The sequence below is a fragment of the Neofelis nebulosa genome, chromosome 2 (assembly GCF_028018385.1).
Source record: "Neofelis nebulosa isolate mNeoNeb1 chromosome 2, mNeoNeb1.pri, whole genome shotgun sequence".
NCBI lineage: Eukaryota > Metazoa > Chordata > Mammalia > Carnivora > Felidae > Neofelis > Neofelis nebulosa.
The window spans coordinates 195,324,380-195,351,705 of NC_080783.1; the positions used below are offsets into that span (position 1 = coordinate 195,324,380).

The 27,326-nt window shown below is 38.7% G+C and overlaps 1 protein-coding gene across 5 annotated transcripts in view; it reads right to left on the bottom strand.

Moving 5' to 3' along the window:
* ZMYM4 (zinc finger MYM-type containing 4) overlaps positions 1-18,234 on the bottom strand; it is a 150,209-nt gene extending 131,975 nt beyond the window's left edge. For 2 of the 5 annotated variants that reach the window (XM_058718098.1, XM_058718100.1), the window contains exon 1: positions 17,855-18,234. In XM_058718098.1, coding sequence (XP_058574081.1) covers positions 17,855-17,893 — 39 coding nt within the window. In that variant the 5' untranslated portion in view covers positions 17,894-18,234. Of the gene's footprint in view, positions 1-17,667; positions 17,730-17,854 lie in introns of those variants that run through there. The other 3 variants (XM_058718105.1, XM_058718104.1, XM_058718101.1) reach the window with 2 other exon arrangements.
* Positions 18,235-27,326: the final 9,092 nt, after the last annotated feature.

Sequence of the window (27,326 nt, forward strand, 5' to 3'; positions counted from 1 at the left end):
TCCTCCCCCACTCACACTTGGTCTCTCTCTCAAAAATAAATAAACATTTAAAAAAATTTAAGAAAGAGGGGTGACTGGGTGGCTCAGTCAGATGAGCATCCAACTTCGGCTCAGGTCACAATCTCATAGTTGGCAGGTTCAAGCACCGTGTCGGGTTCTGTGCTGACAGCTCAGAGCCTGGAGCCTGCTTTGGATTCTGTGTCTCCCTCTCTCTCTGCCCCTCCCATGCTTGTACTCTGTTTCTCTCTCTCAAAAATAAACATTTAAAAAAAAATTAAGAAATAGGAAAAGACTCCTAAATTTCATATGGAATTTTAAGGGATGCCAAATAGCCAAAAACAATCTTTTGTTTGTTTGTTTGTTTGTTTACCTGGGCGGGAGGAGGAGGGTGGGAAGCAGAGAGAGAGGGAGAGAATCCCAAGCAGACTCCAAGCTGTCAGCACAGAACCCAACATGGGACTCGAACTCATAAACCGCAAGATCATTATCTGAGCCAAAATCAAGAATTGGGACACTTAACCAACTGAGCCACACAGGTGCCCCAAAACAATCTTGAAAAGTAAAAACAGGGGCGCCTGGGTGGCTCAGTCGGTTGAGCAGCCGACTTCGGCTCAGGTCATGATCTTGCGGTCCGTGAGTTCAAGCCCCGCGTCGGGCTCTGTGTTGACAGCTCAGAACCTGGAGCTTGTTTCAGATTCTGTGTCTCCCTCTCTCTGACTCTCCCCTGTTCATGCTCTGTCTCTCCCTGTCTCAAAAATAAATAAAAAACGTTAAAAAAAAAAAAAAAAAAAAGAAAAGTAAAAACAGTTAGAGGACTCACACTTTCCAACTTCAAACTTCTACAAAGCTACAGTAATCAAAAGTGTAGTACTATCACAAGGCAATACATAGACCAATGGAACAAAATTGAGAATCCAGAAATAAGCCCTTACATATATGTTTATATACTGAGTAGGTGTGTCCCCAAAATATATATTTTGAAGACTGAAACACCAATGTTATGATATTTAAAGATGGGACCCTTGGTAGGTAACTAGGATTAGAGGAGGCCATGAGGGTAGGGCTCTCATGATGATATTAGTGCCCTTCTAAAAAGAGACACCAGGGAGCTTGCTCACTCTGTCTCAGAACACACAAAGAGATCATGGGGACACAAAGCAAAGATGGCAGCTGCCAACAAGCCAAGTGAAGAGGCCTCAGAATGAAATCTACCTTGCCAGCTCTTTGATCTTAGACTTCCCAGCCTCCAGAACTGTGAGAAATAAATTTCTGTGGTGTATATCATCCAAACTATGCTATTTTGTTACAGCAGCCCAAACTGATTAACACAAAGGCCAAATGATTTTGGACAAGGGTGCCAAGATCATTCAATGGGAAAAGAACAGACTTCAAATATGGTGCTGGAAAAACTAGATATCCACATGCAAAAGAACAAAATTGTACACATACCTTATGCCACAAACAAAAACTAACTTAAAATTAATTAAAGACCTAACTTAAAGAGGTAAACTAGGAGTGCCTGGGTGGCTCAGTCGACTAAGCATCTGACTCTTGATTTTGGCTCAGGTCCTATCCTCGCTGTTATGAGACAGGGGCCCTCTATCAGTCTCTGTGTGGAGCAAGGAGCCTGCTTGGATTCTCTCTCTCTCTCTCAAAAATAAATAAACATTAAAAAAACAACAGACTCTATTTAAAAAAAGAGATAAACTACAAAACTCTTAGAAAAAAACATATGGGAAAACTATATGATCTTAGATTTGGCAATGATTTCTTAAATATGACAACAAAAGCACAAGCTACAAAAGGAAAACATAAATTAGACCTCATCAAAACTGACAACTTTTGTGGATCAAGGGACACTATCAAGAATGAGAAGAAAACCCCCAGAATGAGAGAATATATTTCCAAATCACGTATCTGATCAGTTTAACATCCAGTATGTAGAACTCCTACAACTCAACAACAAAAAGACAAACTACCCAATTAAAAATGGGCTAAGGATTTAAACACACATTTCTCCAAGGAAGATCAACAAATGGCCAATAAACACAAGAACAGATACTCAACGTCATTAGTCATTAAAAAAAATATCAATCAAGGGGCACCTGGGTTGCTCAGTCGGTTAAGCATCTGACTCTTGATTTCAGCTCAGGGGAGATGGAGCCCCAAGTCATGTTGGGCTCTGTACTGGGCATCAAACCTGCTTAAGATTCTCTCTCTCCCTCTTCCTCTACCCCTCCCCCGCTCTAACGCCCACTCTCGCCCTCTCAAAAGAATTCAAGGGGCGCCTGGGTGGCTCAGTTGATTAAGTGTCCGACTTCGGCTCAGGTCATGATCTCATGGTTCATGGGTTCAAGCCCCGCATTGGACTCTGTGCAGACAGCTCAGAGCCTGAAGCCTGCTTCAGATTCTGTGTCTCCCTCTCTCTGCCCCTTCCCCAGCTCACACTCTGTCTGTCTCTCTCTCAAAAGCAAATAAACATTAAAAATTAATTTATAAAAAAAAAGAATCCAAATCCAAACCACAAGATACTGCTTCACATCCACTAGGACAGCTTTATCAAAAAAAAAAAAAAAAAAAAAAAAAGAAGAAGAAGAAGGAGAAGAAGAAAAAGGAGGAGGAGGAGAACAGAACAAATGTTGGAGAGGATAGGAGAAATGAAGAAGAAGAAGGAGAAGGAGAAGGAGGAGGAGGAGGAGGAGGAGAAGAAGGAGAAGAAGGAGAAGGAGAAGAAGAAGAAGAAGAAGAAGAAGAAGAAGAAGAAGAAGAAAGAGGAGGAGGAGAACAGAACAAATGTTGGAGAGGACAGGAGAAATCAGAATCCTCTTGCATTGCTAGTGCACCTCTGTGGAAAAGTTTGGTGATTCCTCAAAAAAGATAAAACATAAAATTTCTATTTGTCCCAACAAATCCATTTCTAGGCATATACCCAAAAGAAGTGAAAACACAGACTCAAACAGATATTGTACAGCACTATTTATAACAGCATTTTTCACAACAGCCAAAAGACAAAAATTTGTGTCCATCAACAGATGAATGGACAAATGTGTTATATACACACAAGTAAGATTATTATTCAGCCATAAAATAGAATGAAGTTCTGATATATTATGCTGAATGAAATAAGCCAGACATCAAAGGTCAAATACTGTATGATTCTGCTTACATGAAATATTCAGAATAGGCAAATTCATTGAGACATAAAGTAAATTAAAGCATAACAAAGACTGGAAGAAACTGCAATGGGGAGTTATTCCTTAATGTGTACAGTCTTCTGTCTGGCATGAAAAAGACAATGGTAATAGTTGCACAACACTATTAAAATGTACTTAATGCCATTCAAATATACACTTCTAATAAAAATTTAAGGTAACTTTTAATATAATAATTTTTTTAAAAGCATTGAAATGCAAACCTTAAAGACCTTGCTGCAGGCTGAACTGTGGCCCCCAAAGATATGTCCTCCCAGATATTCAGAATGTGAGCTTTCTGGAATAACCTTTGCAGATGTAATTAGTATAAGGATCTTGAAATGAAATGACCCTGAATTAGGGTGGGCCATAAATCCAATGAAGACTGTCCTTAAAAGAGACAGAAACACAGAAAGAAGGCCATGTGAAGGCGGAGGTAAAGAGAGGAGTTAATGCTGCCACAAATTAAGGAGTACCTTGGCACAAAAACAGACACATAGACCAATGGAATAGAATAGAAACCCCAGAACTAGACCCACAAACGTATGGCCAACTAATCTTTGACAAAGCAGGAAAGAACATCCAATGGAAAAAAGACAGTCTCTTTAACAAATGGTCCTGGGAGAACTGGACAGCAACATGCAGAAGGTTGAAACTAGACCACTTTCTCACACCATTCACAAAAACAAACTCAAAATGGATAAAGGACCTGAATGTGAGACAGGAAACCATCAAAACCTTAGAGGAGAAAGCAGGAAAAGACCTCTCTGACCTCAGCCGTAGCAATCTCTTACTCGACACATCCCCAAAGGCAAGGGAATTAAAAGCAAAAGTGAATTACTGGGACCTTATGAAGATAAAAAGCTTCTGCACAGCAAAGGAAACAACCAACAAAACTAAAAGGCAACCAACGGAATGGGAAAAGATATTTGCAAATGACATATCGGACAAAGGGCTAGTATCCAAAATCTATAAAGAGCTCACCAAACTCCACACCCGAAAAACAAATAACCCAGTGAAGAAATGGGCAGAAAACATGAATAGACACTTCTCTAAAGAAGACATCCGGATGGCCAACAGGCACATGAAAAGATGTTCAACGTCGCTCCTTATCAGGGAAATACAAACCAAAACCACACTCAGATATCAATCACCTCACGCCAGTCAGAGTGGCCAAAATGAACAAATCAGGAGACTATAGATGCTGGAGAGGATGTGGAGAAACGGGAACCCTCTTGCACTGTTGGTGGGAATGCAAATTGGTGCAGCCACTCTGGAAAGCAGTGTGGAGGTTCCTCAGAAAATTAAAAATAGACCTACCCTATGACCCAGCAATAGCACTGCTAGGAATTTATCCAAGGGATACAGGAGTACTGATGCATAGGGGCACTTGTACCCCAATGTTTATAGCAGCACTCTCAACAATAGCCAAATTATGGAAAGAGCCTAAATGTCCATCAACTGATGAATGGATAAAGAAATTGTGGGGGCGCCTGGGTGGCTCAGTCGGTTAAGCGTCCAACTTCGGCTCAGGTCATGATCTCACGGTCCGTGAGTTCGAGCCCCGCGTCGGGCTCTGTGCTGACAGCTCAGAGCCTGGAGCCCGTTTCGGATTCTGTGTCTCCCTCTCTCTCTGACCCTCCCCCATTCATGCTCTGTCTCTCTCTGTCTCAAAAATAAATAAATGTTAAAAAAAAAAAAATTAGGGGCGCCTGGGTGGCTCAGTCGGCTAAGTGGCCGACTTCGGCTCAGGTCATGATCTCACGGTCCGTGAGTTCAAGCCCCGCGTCGGGCTCTGTGCTGACAGCTCAGAGCCTGGAGCCTGTTTCAGATTCTGTGTCTCCCTCTCTCTCTGACCCTCCCCCGTTCATGCTCTGTCTCTCCCTGTCTCAAAAATAAATAAAAAACGTTAAAAAAAAATTTTTTTTTAAAAAAATAAAAAAAATAAAAATAAATAAAAAAAAAAATTAAAAAAAAAAAAGAAATTGTGGTTTATATACACAATGGAACACTACGTGGCAATGAGAAAGAATGAAATATGGCCTTTTGTAGCAACTTGGATGGAACTGGAGAGTGTGATGCTAAGTGAAATAAGCCATACAGAGAAAGACAGATACCATATGGTTTCACTCCTTGTGTGGATCCTGAGAAACTTAACAGAAACCCATGGGGGAGGGGAAGGGAAAAAAAAAAAAAAGAGGTTAGAGTGGGAGAGAGCCTGTTAAAAACTGAGAACGAACTGAGGGTTGATGGGGGGTGGGAGGGAGGGGAGGATGGGTGATGGGTATTGAGGAGGGCACCTTTTGGGATGAGCACTGGGTGTTGTATGGAAACCAATTTGACAATAAATTTCATATATTAAAAAACAAAAACAAAAACAAAAACAAATTAAGGAGTACCTAAGGCCACCAGAAGCAGGAAGAGACAAAGAACGTTCTTCTCTAGAGCCTTCAGAGAGAGGATGGCCCTGCTGACCCCTTGATTTTGGACTTCTAGCCTCCAGAACTATAAAAGAATAAATTTGTTGTTTTAAGCCACCAAGTTTGTGGTGATTTCTTATGGCAAACCTAGGAAACTTATATATATTTTAGTATAGCGAAGTGGTATGTTGCTGTAATAAATATCTAAATACATGCAAACAGTTTTGGAATTGGATAACGGACAGATGCTGGATGAATTTTAAGAAGCATGATAGAAAAAAAAATCTAGATTACCTTCAAGAGATGGTTGGTACAAACATGGATACAAAAGGCAGTTCTATCAAAACCACAATGAGACACCACCTCATACCTTTCGGAATGGCTAACATTAACAACTCAGGCAACAACAGGTGCTGGTGAGGATGCAGACAAAGAGTATCTCTTTTGCACTGCTGGTGGGAATGCAATTGGTGCAGTCACTCTAGAAAACAATATGGAGGTTCCTCAAAAAATTAAAAATAGAACTACTCTACGACCCAGCAATTGCACTACCAGGTGTATTCAAGGGAAACAGGTGTGCTCTTTCAAAGGGGCACATGCACTCCAATGTTTATAGGAGCACTATCGACAACAGCCAAAGTATGAAAAGAGCCCAAATGTCCATCAACTGATGAATGGATAAAGATGTGGAGAACATATATACACACAATGGAGTATTACTCAGCAATCAAAAAGAATGAAATCTTGCCATTTGCAACTACGTGGATGGAACTGTAGGGTATTATCGTAAGAGAAATTAGTCAGAGAAAGACAAATACCATATGACTTCACTCATATGAGTAATTTAAGAGACAAAACAGATGAACATAAGGGAAGGGAAGCAAAAATAATATAAAAACACATAGGGGGAAAAAACATAAAAGACTCTTAAATACAGAGGACAGAGGGTTGCTGGAGTGATTGTGGGAGGGGGGATGGTCTAAAATGGGTAAGGGGCAAAAAGGCACCTACTCCTGAAATCATTGTTGCACCATATGGTAACTAACTTGGATGTAAATTAAACAATAAATAAATTATAAAAAATAAAAATAAAAAAATAAAATAAAGGCAGTTCTGGTGAAGGTTCAGAAGAAAGTGAGGAACAGAGAAGAAAAAGCTTATAACATCTTAAAGAATAGGTATACCATAAACAAAATGTTGGGGAAAATATGAATGTTAAAGGTGCTTCTGGTGAGATCTCAAAAGGAAATGAAGAATATGTTATTGGGAACTAGAAAGTGATCTTTGTTATAAAATAGCAGAAAACTTGGGGCGCCTGGGTGGCGCAGTCGGTTAAGCGTCCGACTTCAGCCAGGTCACGATCTCGCGGTCCGTGAGTTCGAGCCCCGCGTCAGGCTCTGGGCTGATGGCTCAGAGCCTGGAGCCTGTTTCCGATTCTGTGTCTCCCTCTCTCTCTGCCCCTCCCCTGTTCATGCTCTGTCTCTCTCTGTCTCAAAAATAAGTAAAAAACGTTGAAAAAAAAAATTTTTTTAAATAAAAAAATAAAAAAATAAATAAAATAGCAGAAAACTTGACTGAATTGTGTTCTACTATTGGATAGGAGGCACAACTTGGAAGCGATGAACTTATTTATTTACTAAGGAGATTTCTAAGCAAAGCACTGAAAGCGCAACCTGGTTTCTTCTTGTTGCTAAGAGTAAAAAATGAGGGAAAAGAGATAAACTCAGGAAATATTAAGCAAAAAGGAAGTAACTCTTGATGGTCTGGGAGATTCTCAGCCCATCCAGATGGCAGAGGATGCTAAAATTAGGGAATTCACGGGGCGCCTGGGTGGCGCAGTCGGTTAAGCGTCCGACTTCAGCCAGGTCACGATCTCGCGGTCCGTGAGTTCGAGCCCCGCGTCAGGCTCTGGGCTGATGGCTCCGAGCCTGGAGCCTGTTTCTGATTCTGTGTCTCCCTCTCTCTCTGCCCCTCCCCCGTTCATGCTCTGTCTCTCTCTGTCCAAAAATAAATAAAAAACGTTGAAAAAAAAAATTAAAAAAAAAAAATAAATAAATAAATAAATAAATAAAATTAGGGAATTCACTATTATAAAAATGTGCTCTCTAAAGAAAGGGCCAAGGGTATGGCTGGACAACTACTAGCTGAAGATATCAGATATATGACTCATGGGTCCAATCTACCACCTCAATTTAAGTCAGGAATACAAATGGGGTTATCAAAGATTTATGAAGAACCTTCTTGTCTAATTGTGTGGATCCCCTTTACACACAGAGAAGACTCACAAGGTTTGTGAACATATTATACCAACAAAAACACTGCCAGCCTATACTTCAAAGAACAGAAACTAGACAAAAATCTTAAAAAGCTGTCTGACTTCTGGAATTCTATGGTCAAGAAAAAGCTAGTAAAGCTACTCATGTGTGAACTTGTGCTACCCTTCAAGAAAAAGAAAGGTACACAGAAGTGGAAACCAGAGAAGTAGGCTCAAAGCAAGAGTCTACAGTGTCTCCATAAACCCAGAGGGCAGGGGATCAAGCCACAGAGAATTATTCTCAGGCCTTGAAATCTAATAAAACTGGTCCTGCTGGGTTTTGAACTTGACTGGGGCAAGTGATCCCTTTATTCCTTCCATTTCCTTCCTTTTGGAATGGGAATGTCTACCCTATGTCTGTCTCACAATTGTATGTTAGAAGCAAAACATTTGTTTTCTGGTTTCGCAGGGCCACAGATAAAGAGGAATTTTACCCCAGATGGAATCACACTCATACCTCATGCAGATGATTTAGATGCTGAGATTTGGCTGGTCTGAGCTAACGATATTTAGAAGAGATTTATTAAGTCTTAAGAATTCATGTTGTAATGGGTTGAAACTTTGGGGAATGATGAGATAGGGATGAATGTATTTTGCATATGGGATGGTTAAGTTGCATATGGGATGGTCTTGAAGGACAAGAGGGGGGACTGTAGTGACTTGAATTGTGACCCCTAAAACATATGTGCACCCAGAACCTCAGATAGTGAGCAGAACAGGTTTTTGCATATGTAATTAAGGTAAAGATCTTGAAATGAGATCATCCTGGGTTAGGATGGACCCTAAATCCAATAAACAGTATCCTTAGAAAAGACAGAACACACAGAGAATGACAGGTGAAGAGGGAGGTGGACTGGAATTATACTGCCACAAATCAAGGAACACAAATCAATCCACCAGAAGCTTCCAGAATTCTTCCAAAAGCTGGAAGTGAGAAAGGATTCTTCCCTAGAGTCTTCAAAGAGAACATGGCCTTGCTGACACTCTGACTTCAGACATCTAGCCTCCAGAACTGAGAGAGAATAAAATTTCTGCCATTTTAAGCCACCAAGTTGGCAATAATTTGTTATGGCAGCCTTAGGATACCATTACAAATAGTCATTAATAAAATATATACCAAATTTAAACATCAAAAAGAATACTGACCACAGTAAATTTAAATATATTAAATATATTAAAATCCATGTGTTCATAATGATATCACCTCCCAAGTCTCACCTTTAGGATTTGTAGGGACATCAATTCATTCTTCTGAAAGTTGGCAAATAAAGGGGGAAAAAAATAAGCATTTACTCTGTGCTTTTCCTGTATAAATATTATAAGGTAACCAAATAATGGTTATTTGGTGAATAATAACCAAATTATTGGTTGAAGGAATTCAACCAATGAAGGAATTCTTTATGGAAAAATTCCAGTGAATAAATACAGAAGAAATGATTTAAAAAAAAAAAAATCATTCCTCAAAGGAAATCATGGATCTAGGCAACAATCATCTATGGCTGACAAATTCATTAGGTGAAAGGTTAAGAAGTTGTAATGTTTGGACTCCACTGACAGAAAGAATGTAAACGGATCAATATTAGTATCACTAAAGTGTGACAACCATTTAGATGCCTCCTAGAATGATGTAACCATCTAACAGGGTGACTATATATCCTAATTTGTCCAGGATACTCCCTGTTTATGGCTATTGTCCCACTATAATTATAAAACAGCACACCCTTTATTTCTAAAACTTATTGGAAATAAATTATATAATTACTCTATGAATTTTTCTTTCCAAAAAAACTGAATCTAAATCTAATAAAGGTCTACCAATTCAAGTTCTCAATTCTGGCTACAGACTGAATCACTTGGGAAAATTTTTTAAAATATTGATGCCTAGAATCCACCCATGAATTCTGATTTAATTCATCTGAGATGTAACCTGAAAATCAGGGTATTTAAAAGCTCTCCAGGTAATTCTCAAGTTTCAGCCAAAGTTGAGAACTACTGCTCCATATGTAACTACTAATTTGTGGGAAATATGAAGGGTAATTGAACATGTTAAGACACCACAAGAATTCAAGCAGCCAAATCCAGAATGTGGGAAATTCTCCTGAACAAATGACCTAGTTTTTACAACAAAGAAATAGCATGGGGAAAAGTTCAGGGTGTATACAGTAGGGAGGAAGATGGTTGAAGTTAAGAGAAATTTAAGAGGCAGATAAACCAAATAAAATGGTAAATCTTATATGGATAGTGATTTAAAAACAAACCAACTATAAGAAAACATTTAGAGAATCAAAGAAATCTGGATTTCTTAATCCAAAGACTGGATTAAGGAACTCTTAACTTTACTAGGTATGGTAGTATTGGAGTTGTTTCATGTTTTTTAAATTCTTACTTATTAAATATACATACGTAAGTATGTATAGATTAAACGATGTGATTCTTGAGATTTCTTTAAAAATATTTCAACTAGGGCACCTGGGTGGCTCAGTCAGTTAAGCATCTGACTCTTGCTTTCAGCTCAGGTCATGATCTCACAGTTCATGGGTTTAAGCCCAACACAGGGCTCTGCACTGACAGTGTAGAGCCTGCTTGGGATTCTCTCTCTCCCCTCTCTCTCTGCCCCTACCCTGCTCTCTCTCAAAATGAATAAATTTGAAAAATTAAAATATTAAAAATAATTTTTAAAAATTTAATTAAATAAAATTATCTCAATAAAAAAAGAGGCAGGGGCACATGGGTGGCTCAGTCAGTTTAGCAACCAACTTCAGCTCAGGTCATGATCTCACGGTTCATGAGACCCTCTGTCCCCCTCTCTCTGCTCTTCTCCCATTTATGCTTTCTCTCTCTCAAAAATACACATTAAAAAAAAAAGTTGGATGACACAGGAATAGCAAAATGTTGATAACTGTTCAGTTGTCAAAGCTGAGTAATAGGAATATGGGGTTTCATTGTACCAATCTATATTTTATATTCTATATTAATATCAAATTATGAAACAGAATAAAAGGGTTTTGTTTTTGTTTTTTGTTTGGTTTGTTTTGTTTTTTTTTTTTTTTTGCCTATAAATGTGCAGTATGCATGTGAGGGCATATATATGTGTGTGTGTATATACATATATGTGTGTATACATATATGTGTATATATATGTATATGTGTGTATATATATATAACTTAAAACATTTCAAACCAACACGTTGAGAGATGTAAAGAAAGATAAAACACATATGATCCTTGGCCTCCAAGAGTATTGGGTAGTCCATGTTCGATAGAAAAGGGTTGCTCAGGTACTATCTTTGGTCAAGGGAAGGTAGATAACTTAAGCTTCCAGGAGGCCAGAAAAATAATAAGAATGAAATTAAAATACTACTATGCATATTCCCTAAGTATAAATGTGTGTGGGTGTTATTATCCCAATATTGCTCAACACCAGAGATTGTACCATAACCTGACTTTGAGAAGCCCATGCTCTATTAGATTGAGGCATATGAAAATGCATTTTTGGCTCTTTGAGAAAGACATGGTCACAGCTACAACGGAGCTCCAGGCACCCAGCTCCTGTTCCTGACTCACCACTGCTCACTTCTGCCCAAGAACAAGTCAGTCAGGAAGCTACGCCACAGCCATGGCTTTTCAAGACACCGGGAAGACACGTGGAACCAGAAGTGGCAATTCACTGAATCAGAATCACTCTAACCAGCTGCAATGTAAAATCTTTGGAGAAGGTATGTGCTGACTTGATTAGAGGTGCAAAAGAAAAGAATCTAAAAGTGAAAGGACAAGTTCGGATGCCTACCAAGACCCTGAGAATCGCTACAAGAAAAACTCTTTGTAGTAAAGGTTCTAAGACTTGTGTCTGGGAGCGCCTGGGTGGCTCAGTCAGTTGAGCATCCAACTTCGGCTCAGGTCATGATCTCACAGCTCGTGAGTTGGAGCCCGTCATTGGGCTCTGTGCTGACAGCTCAGAGCCTGGAGCCTGCTTCTGCTTCTGTGTCTCCCTCTTTCTCTGCCCCTAACCCACTCACATTCTGTCTCTGTCTCTCTCAAAAATAAACAAACATTGGGGCGCCTGGGTGGCTTGGTCGGTTAAGCGTCCGACTTCGGCTCAGGTCATGATCTCACGGTCCGTGAGTTCGAGCCCCGCGTCGGGCTCTGTGCTGACAGCTCAGAGCCTGGAGCCTGTTTCAGATTCTGTGTCTCCCTCTCTCTCTGCTCCTCCCCTGTTCATGCTCTGTCTCTCTCTGTCTCAAAAATGAATAAACGTTAAAAAAAAAAAATTTTTTTTTAATAAATAAAATAAAATAAACAAACATCAAAAAAAAAAAAAGACTTGTGTCTGTTTTCAAATGAGGATCCACAAGCGACTCACTGATTTGCACACAGTGTTTCTGAGATTATTAAAGCAGATTAAGATTACTTGCATCAGTATTAAACCAGGTGGTGAGGTTGAAGTCACCATTGTAGATGCTTAAATCAACCTTTTTAATAAAGTGATTATTCGTTGTTTGAAAAAAAAAAAAAAAGAAAATGTGTTTTTGTAAGTCAAGTGGTCAAATATTAGCAATTTCATATAGTTCAACCTAATACTATAATGCTCTCCTTTCTCTTTCCTTTACTAAAATAATTACATAGTTAATGCACAGTAAAATAATCAGAATATTTAAAGGAAATGTTATTCTTCTTTAAAGAGTGGTTGATCTAATGTAGAATTCAAAAATATCCACTAAATACCATAGAAATTGCAATTTTACATTTATCTCCTTATACTGTCTTTAGCAAATAAGAAAATTAAGTCCATATTAAAAGGAAGCACAAACTTTAAAATATATCATAGTTTTAAAATATTTAGTGTCTACTTTATTAAACTTGTGAGTTGTGAAGATATGTTTTAAGGTTACCTCAAACTGGAATGTATTTCGATGCTTCCTGAGAAGTAGTTTATACATCAATTTAAATATAATTCAATTGATTTTAATCATCAAAAATTCCACATAATGAATTCGGGACCTAGACCATTTTACACATATTATTACATACATGTATTCTATGTTACATATATTACATTTAATTAGTGGACATATTAACTCTTACATGTTGTTATAATAAATTCTAACCTAAACTTTATCAAACAGTATAATTTTTCACGTAGTATTTGATACTGGTTTAACTTATTATATTAGGACCCTGAGCAAAAAAAACCCAGAAAACAAAAAACTCCTCTTTGCCCCAGTTTCTTCATTTATAAAATGGGACAGTAACAGTGACCACTGTTTATGGAATTGGAGTTGATAAGGACTGGAGGATATATTACATATAAAATAATCAGAATAATGACTAGAACTTAAATGTCTATAAATATCAAGTATTATTTATAGAAACCTCTGCTAGTTATAAGATGGGCATTGTGAAAACAATTCACTAGATTGGGCTCTTCAAATGCTCTCTATACAGAACCAATGCATTCTTCAAGCAGATGCTTTACATTCTGGACACGTGAACTGCAAATATTTTTAATAATATGTACCGCTGTGATTTTTTTCTTTTAATGTTTATTTATTTTTGACAAAGAGCAAGCAAGCAAGTGCAAGCAGGAAAAGGGGCAGAGATGGAGGGAAACAGAGAATCCAAAGCATGCGCCGTGCTGAGAGCAAAGAGCCCGACATGGGGCTCAAACCCACAAACTGGGAGTTCATGACTTGAACCAAAGTCAGACGCTTAACTGACTGAGCCACCAGGCTCTCCTGTGACATCATGCTTTTGTGCTTTTAAGTAAAACATTTAGCAAAAAGACAAAAGATAAAAAGTTCATCAAGGAACTAAGAAGGATCAACCTTTTGCAATTATTGCAAATATTTAATAAAATATTAAAATAACAGAAATCCAAAACAAAACTCCATAATCCCATCACGTGATAAAATCAATGTTTTCATTTGTTCATATTATTTTCTATTCCTTGTCTATACACATGTTCAGTGTTTACATATTTACAATAATAATATGGATAACATTTTACAGTCTACATTTTCACTTAATATTATACCATGAGTATTTTCCATTTTGCAAAAGTCTTCCCCTATTCTCCCTTTCCCTTATCTCAAACCCTTGAAGATAATCAACGGTAACATGTAGCCTGAAATGTATCCTCCACAACTTTCTCCAAGTTCATACATATATACACATATATGTAGGGAGGGGAAAATGGTCAGTTTTTACAAAAATTGAAGCATACTACTTCTACATATGTTTATCTTTAAGTATACCAAACATATACGTCCCAAATTTAATATACAGAGAAGTTTAAGAACGGATACAACTTACTAGACCACTTAATAACGTATACATTTACAAAAATCATCATTCTGTATGCAAACTCTGAAAAGATATAGCGGGGCACCTGGGTGGCTCAGTCAGTTGAATACCCGACTTCAGCTCAGGTCATGATCTCACAGCTTGTGAGTTCAAGCCCCGCAACCCCTGCGACGGGCTCTGTGCTGACAGCTCAGAGCCTGGAGCCTGCTTCTGATTCTGTCTCCCTCTCTCTCTGCCCCTCCCCCACTCACACTCCGTCTCTCTCTCTCTCTCCTTCAAGATAAACATAAAAAAAAAAAGATACAGGGATTTCACAAAAAAAATATGGCCACCAGATTTAGATTGCCTGCTTCATAGGTTTACTATAATAGCCACATATAAAATAATTCCACTATTTACAACAAACCTACCTAATGAATTTTAAAACTTATTTAAGAAAATAAAAATTTTGCAATCTTAAAAAAAATTCATAAACATTATCTCAAAAATATCCTAACTTTAAAATGAGAAAGAGTGTATGTGTATATAATACTGGCCATCATGTGAACTTGTTCTTAGCACAGATGATAGATGGATATAGTGCTGACACACCCACATACTCAGCTTCCCCAAGTTCACAAATTGAGACTGGCATTCCAATATAGTCAGAATACAATCAAATCAACCTTATCTAATGAATACCTATTGTTCTAATTGCCCACAAGCATAAAAGACACCAGGCAGGCCTACACAAAACTTAAGGTTGTTTACACTCTTCCATCTAACCAAAATCCCGAACAATCAGAAGATCCCTAAATCTGGATCCATGAGAGAATTTCTGAGTATAAAGATGGTATGAAACATTTACAAAAGCTTCCAAAATTACAAAACAGATAACTTGGTACCCACGCCATACACACTGTACTATAACAACTGAACTTTCTTACCAAAAACCAAGTCTTTTGAGTTCTATTATGTGGAAGTCTTAGGTGTTGGAGATGCAAAATGCTGTACAATGGGCCCTCCTCTAAAGGAGTTGGCAATTTAGCAGGAGAGCCAGAATGTATTATTCTAGCTGATCATAAATACCATAGCATAATGCATAGCATAAGGTACATCAACTAACATAGGTGCTCAACAACTTGTGACTTAGGATTATAAAAGTCAAAGCAGTATCATAAATATAATACCATGTCATATCAATGCAATTTGAGATGAAATAACCTAAATTTATTACTTAGGCCTGTGCAATTTTTTTAGCTACCTCAAAGCAAACAACCAAATTATTTAAAAAGATCTTGTACTTTTGCACATAGTCCTCACTAACCTGTTTAGAATATACATATGGAATCCATATGGAGTTTATCATACACCAAAAAGTGAGTGAAAAAAAAGAAGTGCATATACCATGTGTACAGTTCGGGATAACCCTACTGAACATTTTGTTTTGATATCAAAACAAAATGGATGGGCACCTGGCCGGCTCAGTCGGTAGAGCATGTGACTCTTGATCTCAAGGGCCATGATTTTGAGCCCCACATTGGGTGTAGAGATTACTTAAAAAAAAAAAAAAAAAATTAAATAACAACTTTAAAATGGATTATGGAATCTAAAAAATAATGAATGTAACCTTCCTCCACAATGAAATTGGTAAAATAATGGTAAAACCTGTGGAAGCGCTACATATATGACATATTAAAAAATAATAATTTAGATTACCACCAGTGCAGCACGGTTTAAGTGTATTAGAAGAGCAAGAAGTATTTAAAATCCAGTTGAAATTGTTACCAAAGCGCGCAGATGTTTTTCTAGAACATTCCATCTTATAAGGTGAATGACAACAGCAATAATAGCAACTGGATTCAGCAATCTCCTTGAAAGAACATTACACAACTAAAGTAATTTACCCTATATATTTTAATGGTGGATCACATGCCATCTGCCTTCACTCAAATATTAGGATCGACTTTAAAATTGACTCACAACTGGAAGAGTAATTTAAGATTTCAAGACATGCATTCCATACCCAATATTTCCATTAAACGTACTACTTGGTACACTATCATTATACAGCTTAACTTGTTCTCTAGCTATGACTAATTATTGCATGAAGAGCTAAACTTTTATAAACCTAAGACTGTCAACATTAAATTTTAATTACTCCAAATACGACAATGAAATGCATTAAAATAGCTGATATAAGGATAAAGGACTAAATAGATGAATAAATATGTAATAAAACCAGTAAAATGTCAATAGAACAATCTAAGTAGTGGGTATATGAATGCCACCTGTAAATTTTTTCAATTTTGCTGTGTAGTTGAAAATATTTCCTGATAAATTGTTGGAAAAAAACTATTCGACACTTGCTTGGCTATTTATAATTTAAGCTTTTAAGGAAAGAAACATAGATTGGCAACCTACACAAGTACTGTAGTTGGGAAAAACCTGAATTCAAATCCAAACTCAACCTCTTAAATAGCTATCTGATCTTAATTACTTAACCTCTCTATATTTCTCTATAAGCCTATATTTCCTCACCTGCAAAATGGGTTTTACATAGCTAATGGAAAGGTAAATTCTTCCTAAAAAGCACAATGCCAGACACATAGTAAGCACTCAAATGACTATCCCTAATATCATCAAGAGATTGCTAACTCTGCTAAATCAAAAAAGGCACTATCAGTAAAAATCTAGTAATTTTTTACGTAATTGACTTAACACTAATTTGATCATTTTGTGATCATTCCCAAAAGCAAGATTCCTGATAAGAAACTTACTGCTCAACATGCTGGGGGGGGGGGGGGGGGGGGAGGAAGTAAAAAAAAAAAAATCTGAAAAATATTGCTCAATCGATAGTACAGTATTGTTCTCCGTCTGAAAAAAAAAAACATTCAGAATTAAATAAGAAAAGTTTCAAGACAAACTTTAAAAGCACTCGACAACTCCTATGCAGAACTGGCTTCACCTCTGCAGGTTGGTTGGATGCATTCCTGTTATGACAAAACTTGTCATACTCTTCCACGTTCCTAATTGTTGGTAAAGAGGCTAGACTAGAACATGACATTTAGAGTTGCCAAAATCTTTCTTCTAAATCAGGACATGCCAACGACCCCACTTCTTCACAGGTAGGAGCACCACCTCCACCTTAGTCTTGATAACGGTTATGGGGGGGGGGGGGGAGGGGAAAGGAGGCAGGAGCATGAATTCGCGACGGTGTTACTGAAGAACCCTCCAGGTTATTCCTCTTGAGACCCGTCCACGACTTATTCCCGCCACCACCACCCCCACCTGACCTCTCCCCAGTTAAACTTCCAGACTCTGATTTACTAAAGATGCACTTAACAATCTGACACCTTCCCTCCCCTGGCCCAGATAAGCCACCCCCAATGCAGGAAAAATAAAAAAAGCAAACAACCCCCCGCCCCTCCCCCTCCTAACCAGCAGCAAATCTTTGTCCCACCTGCCGAAGGACCACTCTCCAGCGCGCTCCAGACCCAAGGTTGCCTCAGTCCTGCCCGCAGCCTCTCTCCAACGGGGCCTCCGCGACCCCTCCACGAGCCTGCGCTTGGCCCATTCCCGGCCCCGGGACGCGGCTCCCGCCCCGCCCCCCGCCGCCCGCCGCCCGAGTTCTGCCTCACCTCACCTACCCTCTTTCGGGGGCCGGACTCCACCTCTCTCTCCGCCATGTTGGGCCCCGCTCGGAACCGCTGCGGCTCCCGGCGCGGTGGCGGCGGAACCTCTCGGGCCCCCGGCCCCCGCCCACACTGCAGGCACGGCCGCCTCGCGGCAGCTTCCCCGGACCCAACCGGGCCCGGCGCTGAGAGTGGGGAGGGGGCGGATGCCGCGCGCCGGGTCTGAGATCCTGAGATCCCACGGGTGCGCGCGTGGGCGGTAGGGCCTGCCCGGGAAAAGGGGGGGCCGGGACTCGGGGGGTTAATGGCCTCCAAGGGGCCCCGTGAGTAGGATTATTTTCTCTCAGAGAAATTCCTCCGCCTGCGGTTTCTTAAAGGGATCACCAAACCAGCCCCTTGCGCGCGCCCCAGTTGCGCAGGCGCACCTTAAGCCCCTCCTTCCTTTCCCACCAAGCCCCCGGTCCTGAGCGTGCGCTGTGAGTGGCCAAGGGTAGGCCAAATCCTGCAAGTCTCTTTGCTGCCAGCAGCTGCTCCCACCACTCAACTATGGCCGCTGCCTTAAAGGGACCATGATGCAGTGATGAAGGAGGAATGAAAGAAATTAATGAAAGGACTGTCTGGAGAATTGGGTGAAATGTCAGTGAGGGGTCCAGATCACCATCTTACACCTGACTGCGGAGATACCATTGTATAGGGGAAATGATGGTGAACTGAAGTTCCCAGTGGACCTCTGAACATGAAGAATCCCAACCAATGAGGAAACAAGCCAGTCATCCCAAAGAGACCCAGCTTTCCTTCCTTTAGACAGCCAGATCTGAAGCCCAGAGCATAGACTATTAAGGGCCAACTCTGACAGCCTAACCTCAAAATTAGATCCTATAGTGATTTTGAAGACCGAACCAACAACTGGAGATAATTTCCTCTATAGTAATTTGTCCTTAGAATATCTAAATCGAGAAGGATCTCAGAAAGCATCTACTCCAATACTCCCAATAGTAAAATAGCAGCCTAGTCCAGAAAGTAATTTGCCCCAAGGCACCTAAATGCTGGTGTGAAATTAGAATCAAGATTTGAGTGACAGCCTCCCAGGCTTTTCAATGCACCAAACTGTTTTCAAAGCAAAAGATAAATCAGCTTTCATCTAGAAGATCAGAAATGAAAGTTCATGATGTTTCAAGAATACTGTAATTCTTCTCTGAAGATGGGTGATGATTTGCAGGTATTGTATGTATGTCCTCATTCACCTCCATTGAAGGAGCTTTGAGGATCTGACTTAAAGGATGCTCATCTTATTTCCAAGCAGAAAGTTGTGAAGTAGATTTGGGTCTATCTTGCCCTAAAACAGAAACTGAGGAAGACTGAAGAGAATGGAGGCTTGATTTAGTCCCCTTCATACAGTTCCCTAGCCTCAGGTGGAGAAAAATTGCTCTAATGGAGTTCATGATAGCTGAGAGACAATCAGGTAAATACAAAGAAGTTGCCTCCTGAAGGTCATTCCCACCCAGCAAGAAACATTGAAATGCAAATGAGCAATTCCTAAAGTCATAGGATAAAAAGAGACCATTTGTGACTTTTGCATGTCACTTGGTAGCTGTTTTGAAACTGAGAAGTTTCTTAATCTGTCACATTTTGCTGAAAACTGTGGAATCGCTGGAAGTATCCATGTTTGTCCTTGCTTAGGCCTCTTCACTTCTGCATAGGAAAGAGGAAAGGACAAAAGAATGTATATTTCAGATGGAATTTTTAAAACATGTCAGATCTTTTAGTTCCATGTTTAGAACAAAAAGGAAATCAAAAGAGAAACCAAAAAAAGATTGTTTTAGAGAATATGGGTACATGAAAGGTCTGGTGGTTTCCACCTGTTTTATCGGCAATAGAATATTCCCTTCTAATAAAATCTGAGCTTAAAATGGAGTTGCTAAATTTGAAGTGGAGATGGGGAACCCATAAACCACTCACCCATCCTTCCCCTTGCCCTCTCTCTTCTTCTTTCATGACCCTTCCCACCATTAGAGAAATGTGGCATTTCTCAAGACACATCTGAAGGCCATTTGATTCAGTCCAACACCACATTTTAAAGATGGAGTCACTGAGGTTCAGAAACTTGTGTGAGATCACACAAACGATTCATAACAGCATCAGGACTGGAACAAGCATCTTGACCTCAAGTCTAGCACTGTCTATCATATCAGATTATTTCTGGAAGTATTGGGAATATATTGGGTCTTGAACCATAGACAAGATTTGTGCATTGCAGATAATATACAAGCATATCATGAATGTTCAGTGCTAGCATCCATATAGGAGGAGAAAAGAGAAAACCAACACTTAGTGAGCACTGCAAAGTTAATCATATCATGCTTATTTTACAGAGGGATTTACAGAAGTTAAGTGACCACTACATGGTCATTCATCAGAGAAGCCAAGCCAGAATCCAAAGGTTTTTTCTTTCTAGCTTATTCCAATATATCATGAACTAGAGGTTGCATATTGGTTGCCTTGCAGACAAATCTTCCCCATAGACATGTATTTGGTTTGCATCACATATAGCTATGTGATCTTGGTCAAGTAACTTGCTCTATGCCTCAGTATCCTCCTCTGTAAAATGCATTGTTGGGAGAATTAGTTAATATTTTTAAATCTCTTAGAACCCTTTGGTTCCTAGCACTAGAAGAGTATATTATTTTATACATTCTACATTTTTAAATTTTTTAATTATTTGCCAACATTTAAAATGGGATTATGTCATGTACAAATCCAATCTTCTGACTTCTCAAAAAAAAAAAAAGTAAAATATAATAGTATAATACTTTAACAAATATCAAGCTGATTCATTTTAATTTTTTTCTTTAAATCATGTTCTATCCTAGACTCTGGCCTGAAGTAGAGCTCTGAGACTTATTTCCATAATCAGGAGAGAGTAGAATAGGCTTAGTGGAGAGAAAAAGAATTCGCTAAATTTCCTTAATTCCATTTAACTTATAAAATTTGGTACATAGTAAGAATCTCGTTTCTCCCCAGACTCCAGAGGAGATGCTCCTTTCATCTAGGACAGCTAAGCCATGAAAATGTGACATACGAAAGTAAAAGAAAAGCCTGGCTCTTAGTTAAATGGCAGAAGGAATAAGAAGGAAAAGAGAGGCAGTGATTGAAAGACACACACCTCTGTCTTTCTACTCTAGCATTTCCGAATAGAAAGCATTTTTGCTTTGCTTCTGTTTGGAATTCCAGGTAAAGATGATTTGCAGACTATATCCACACCCACAGGCAAGCAGCTACATTACTTTAGTAAAAGTAATGGCCTTGTGTAGTTGGGAAGAGAAAGAAAGCCTGCATTTAGCCCCTCAGAGTGCCTTTTAGTTAGGGGTGAATCCATATTTTGTGGGTATTAAAGCTTATGTGATGAGGACAGGGAGGAAATTTTTAAAGAACTAGAACACAACTTCTTCCATATACAAAATTAGACACAGAATCTTGGAAGAAGTTCTACAAGTGAGTGGCCCTTATCCCCACTGAGGTATAGAATGTATCTAGAAGTTCCCACATATCCTGTGGAGACATAGGGAAGATAGCCAAGAGACTAACTGACAACTCTAGGGGGAAGTAGCTCTGTAGAGCTCACTGGACCTAGAACAAAAAGTAGTAACAACCAGACTTCAGAAAGAGTTGTGGTTCCTCCAGATAATTAGCAAGCTTAGATACACCACTCACTGACCAATAGGTTGCTGAACATCTAGACAAGTCAAAGTATAGCACAAGGACACCAAACAGATCCAAGGTTTCAGGCTTCCTCAACACATTAACACTTCATACATGTGGATGCCATCTTAGGGATATGTGCAAAGAGCAGCTATAAAAGACTTGGAGTTTCTTCCCCAAAGAAGTTATTACCTAGAGGAATTGTATCCATTAGATTCAAATATGTTTTAATGAAAATCAGACATTTATATCTATTAGGTAAAATCTGAGGATGTTCAGAAGAAAGTTAAGACAGGGAGTTGGGACAAAAAGTGGAGGAGGACTACTTTAGTTGGTTGGTTAGTTAGTTAGTTAGTTAGTTAGTTAGTTAGTTGGCTGGTTAGTTTCTGAAGAACTCTTAAACTCTGGTTGTGAGAACCTGAACAAATAGAACAAATAGAGTTGAGTGTCCCCTCTTGTGGGATGCTACTTGTAGAGGAACATCATCCTTCTTTCCCTACTACCTGGTGGGATACTTTCAAGAATTACACAATTATGAGGCTTATGGAAGGATCTTCATTTTCCTCCTCATTAACCTCTGCCTTCTCCCTGGGGTAGGAGGAGGAACATCAATGTTCTGCTCTCTGTCCCTTGCTGCCCCCTTGGATTTCTTAATGCCATAGGAAACTGTCTTCCTAGATAGAAATGATCCACCCTATATAGATTTTCATGTGCCCTTGCTGGTTTCTGGGGCATTGTTAACTGATTCAAATCTCAAAAGAAAACAGATTTTACATTATACAGAATAGGTGTTCTCTGACAGCCACTGAACGACCTTTGGCCAGTCCCCTTACATTTATGGTCCTCAGTGTTCTCACAATGTTAAATGATTAGAATACCTTAGGTAGGGCCTCGTTGGCAGCTCCAATTACCTGGTAATGGCTGCTGGGGGCATTGTATAGAAAACATCCATTGAATCACATGTAGGTTCAATAACTTATTAGTGATATCTAACACAGATGAGGTGTAGAAGCTATATCACGCATCATGCCATCCCTTGGCTAAATCTATTATGTCCAATTCTAGATTTATTTGCTTCTGTCATCTTTTATGACTGCTATTGAGAACTATCCCAATTTAATTTCACTGTGTTTTTTAATTTTTTTAAATGTTTATCTTTATTTTTGAGAGAGAGAGACAGAGTAGAAGTGGTGAGAGAGAAAAGGAGACACAGAATCTGAAGCAGGCTCCAGACTCTAAGCTGTCAGCACAGAGTCTGATGCAGGGCTTGAACTCATGGACCCCAAGATCACGACCTGAGCCAAAGTCGGACACTAAACTGACTGAGCCACACAGGTGCCCCAGGATAAGTTCCTAGATGTAGAATTCCTGAGACAAAGGTTATAGCTTTATAGCCATGTAGCTAGATTGTCTTCCACAAATTATCAGTTACACTTTCACCAGCAGTGATTGCTTACTGCAGACTCCCATCCTATTACTATATTTTTTTCATAATTAAAATATAAGTAATATACATAAAAGTGCACAAATTATAAATATATAGCTGAATAAACTTTTAAAATTGTAGTGAAATACACACAGTATAAAATTTTTCATCTTTTTTTAAAAGTTTATTTATCTTGAGAGAGAGAGAGAGAGTGAGCAGGGTAGGGGCAGAGAGAGAGAGGGAGTGAGAGAGAATCACAAGCAGGCTCCACACTCCCAGCACATAGCCAAATGTGGAGCTTGAACTCACAAACCATGAGATCCTGACCTGAGCTGAAATCCAGAGTCCGACGCTTAACTGACCGAGCCACCCAGGCATGCCTAAAATTTATCATCTTATCATTTTTTTAAGTAGGCTTCATGCCCAGCGCAGAGCCCAATGTGGGGCTTGAACTCATGACTCTGAGAGCAAGACCTGAGCTGAGATTGCAAGTCAAATGCTTAACCTTCTGAGTCACCCAGTCACCCCCATCTTACCATTTTTAAGTGTACAGTTCATTGACATTAAGGACGTTCAAATAGTTCTGAAACCATCAACACCATCCAATTCAGGAATTCTTTATTGAGTATAGGAAATTCTTTATTGGGTACAGAAGATGCTATACCCTATAAACAATAACTCCTCATTGCTTGATGAATTTTTAAAACATCAAACCAGCTCCAAGGTCAATAAATAAAATATTACCAATGTCCCTGAAGCCCCCCTAAGTGTCTCCTTTTAGTAACTAAACCCACACACAAGGTGTTGACTTCTGGCTGGGTTCTGTTTCTAACTATGATGATTTGATAAAATGGTGTCTTACTGTTAACTTAATTTTTTTGAATTATTTGAAGAAGCTGAACTCTTTAAAATATGACTCTTGACCATTTGTATTTCTTCTTTAGGAATTGGTATCACATCATCTTATTTAATCCTCACAAAAACCTGGTGAGATAAAATCAACAAAGCCAAGAGTTAGTTCTTGGAAAAGATCAACAAAATTGACAAACCTTTAGCTAGATTGACCAAGAAAAACAAGATTAGGCTCAAACAATAAAATCAGAAATGAATGTGGAGACATAACTACCAATTCTACAGGAATAAAAAGGATCATAAAAGAGTGAATTATCTGCCAACAAATTGGATAATCTAGCTGAAATGGACAAATTGCTACCAAGACTAAATAATGAATAGAAAATCTGATAGAATGCCTGGCTGGACTCAGTCAGTAGAGCGTGTGACTCTTGATCTCAAGTATGGGTTCAAGCCCTGTGTTGGGTGTGGACATTACTTAAAAATAAAATATTTAGGGGTGCCTTGATGGCTCAGTTGGTTAAAAGTCGGACTCTTGGTTTCAGCCCAGGTCATGATCTCATGGTTCATGAGTTTAAGCCCCATGTAGGGCTCTGGGCTGACATCATGGAGCCCACTTGGGATTAGCTCTCTCCCTCTCTTTCTGCCCCTCACCTGCTCACAAGCTCTCTCTTGAAATAAAGAAATAAACAGTTTTTTAAAATAAGTAAATGAAATACGGGCACCTGAGTGGCTCAGTCAGTTTGGCGTCCAACTCTTGATTTTGGCTCAGGTCATTATTTCACAGTCTGTGAGATCAAGCCCCAAGTCAGGCTCTGTGCTGACAGTACAGAACCTGCTTAAGATTCTCTCTCCCCCTCTCTTTCTCGGCCCCTCCCTCCCCCTGCTTGTGCTCTCTCTGTCTCTCAAAACAAATGAATAAACTTAAAAAAAATAGAAACAAAGAAAGGCCCAGGACCTGATGTCATCACTGGTGAATTCCACCAAACATTTAAGAACTAATATCTGTTCTGTTCAAATTCTTCCAAAAAATTGAAAAGGAAAGACTACTTCCTAACTCATTGTATTAGGTTAGCATTGCCCTGATTCCCAAGCCAAAGACACTACAAAAAAAGAAAGCTATAGATCATTATCCCTTATGAACACTGAAGCAAAAATCCTCAACAAAAATACAAGTAAACTGAATTCAACTGCGTGTTAACAGGATTATGTGTATGACCAAGTGAGATTTATTTCTGAAATGCAGCGATGGTTCAACGTATGAAATCAATCAATGTAATAGATCACATTAATAGAATGAAGGAAAAAGAACCACGTGATCATATCAACTGATACAGAAAAAGCATTTGACAAATAAAATACCCTTTCATGATAAAAACACTCAACAATCTAAGAATAGAAGGACACTATCCCAACATAACAAAGGCTGCATATGAAAACACACAGCAAACATCATACTCAATGGTAAAAGACTAAAACATTTTCCTCAAAGATCAGAAACATAGCAAGCATCCCCACTTTTACTACTTATATACAATGTAGTGATGGAAATCATAGAGCAATTAGGCAAGAAAAAAAAAGCATCCAAATTGGAAAGGAAGTTCTTTGTTCACAGATGATATGATCTTATTTGTAGAAAACCCTAAAGATTCCACAAATAATTGTTAGACAAATGAGTCAATTTAGCAAAGTAACAGGATACAAAGTCAACATGCAAAAATAAGTTGCATTTCTATATACGAATACTGGACAATATGAAAAGGAAATTACATTATACATATAATTCCATTTAAAATAGCATCAAAAAGAATATAATACCTAAAAATCAATTTAACCAAGGAAGTAAAAGACTTGTACAATGAAAACTACAAAACATTTCTGAAAGAAATTAAATAAGACACAAATAAATGGACACACATCCCACATTCATGGATTTAATGTCTTAATATTGTTAAGATGTCAATATTATCCAAAGTGATGTACAGATTCAGTGCAATCCCTATCAAAAGTTTCATACATAGTTATTATGCAGAACTAGAATAATCCAACCTAAAATTCATATAGCATCTTCAAGGGACCTCAAATAGCCAAAAGAGACTTGAAAAAGTAAATCAAACCTGGAGGACTCATACTGTCTGATTTTAAAACTTATTATGAAGCTACAATAATTAAAATAGTGGGGTACTGGGACAAATCAGACATACAGAACAATGAAATAGATTGGAGAGCTCAGAAAGAAACCTCCATATATGACTGAGGGTGTGCCAAGACCGTTCAATGGGAAAAGGACAGTATTTTCAACAAATGGTGTTGAGAAACCTGTATAACTACACACAGAGGAATGAAGTTGGACCCTTACCTTATAACCATATACACAAATTTGGATCAAAATGGACCAAAGATCTAAATGCAAGAACTAAAACTATAAAACTCTTAGAATAAAACGTAAGGGAAATTTTTCATGACAATAGATTTGGAATCATTTTTTAGATATGACACCAAAAGGATAGCCAACAAAAGAAAAAAATAGCTAAGTTGGAGTTCATCAAAATTAAGACTTGTGGGGGAGCCTGGGTGTTTCAGTTAGTTAAGAGTCCAACTCTTGATCTCAGCTCAGGTCATGATATCACTGTTCATGAGATCAAGCCCCGAGATGGGCCCAGCACTGGCAGCATGGAGTCTGCTTGTGATTCTCTCTCTCTCTCTTTCTCTCTGCCCCTTTCTCTCTCACATTCTCTGTTTCTCTGAAAAAATAAAAAAATAAAACTTGGGACACCTGGGTGGCTCAATCAGTTAAGTGTCCAGCTTTGGCTCAGGTCATGATCTGAATTTGGTGAATTTAAGCACCACATCAGGTTTTCTGTTGTCAGCATGGAGCCCACTTAGGATCCTCTGTCCCCCTCTCTTTCTGCCCCTCCTCCACTCACATGTGATCTCTCTCTCTCTCTATCTCAAAAATAAACATTAAAAACATTTTTTAAGTAAATAAAAATAAATAATAAAACTTAAAAAATTTAAAAAAACAAAATCAAAATCAAAATCAAACAAACAAAAAACCTTGTGCATCAAAGGCTATCAACAGACTGAAAAGGCAACCCACAGAATGGGATAAAATATTTGCAAATCATATATCTGATAAGTGATGGATATCCAGAATATATAAAGAACTCTTACAACTCAACAACAACAACAACAAAAAACAACCAATTAAAAAATGAGCAAAGGTCTTGAACAGACAATTCTCCAAAGAAGATAAATGGCCAATAAGCTTAAGAACAGGTGCTCAGCATCACTAGTCATTGGAATATGTAAATCAAAAACGCAATAAAATACCACTTTACCCACATTAGGATGGCTATTACAAAAACAAAACAAAACAAAACAGAAAATGAATATTGGTGAGGATATGGAGAAAATGGAACACCTGTACATTGCTGGTGAGAATGTAAATGATGCAGCCATTGTGGAAAAGTGTTTCGCAGGTAATTCCTCAAAAAATTAAACATAGAG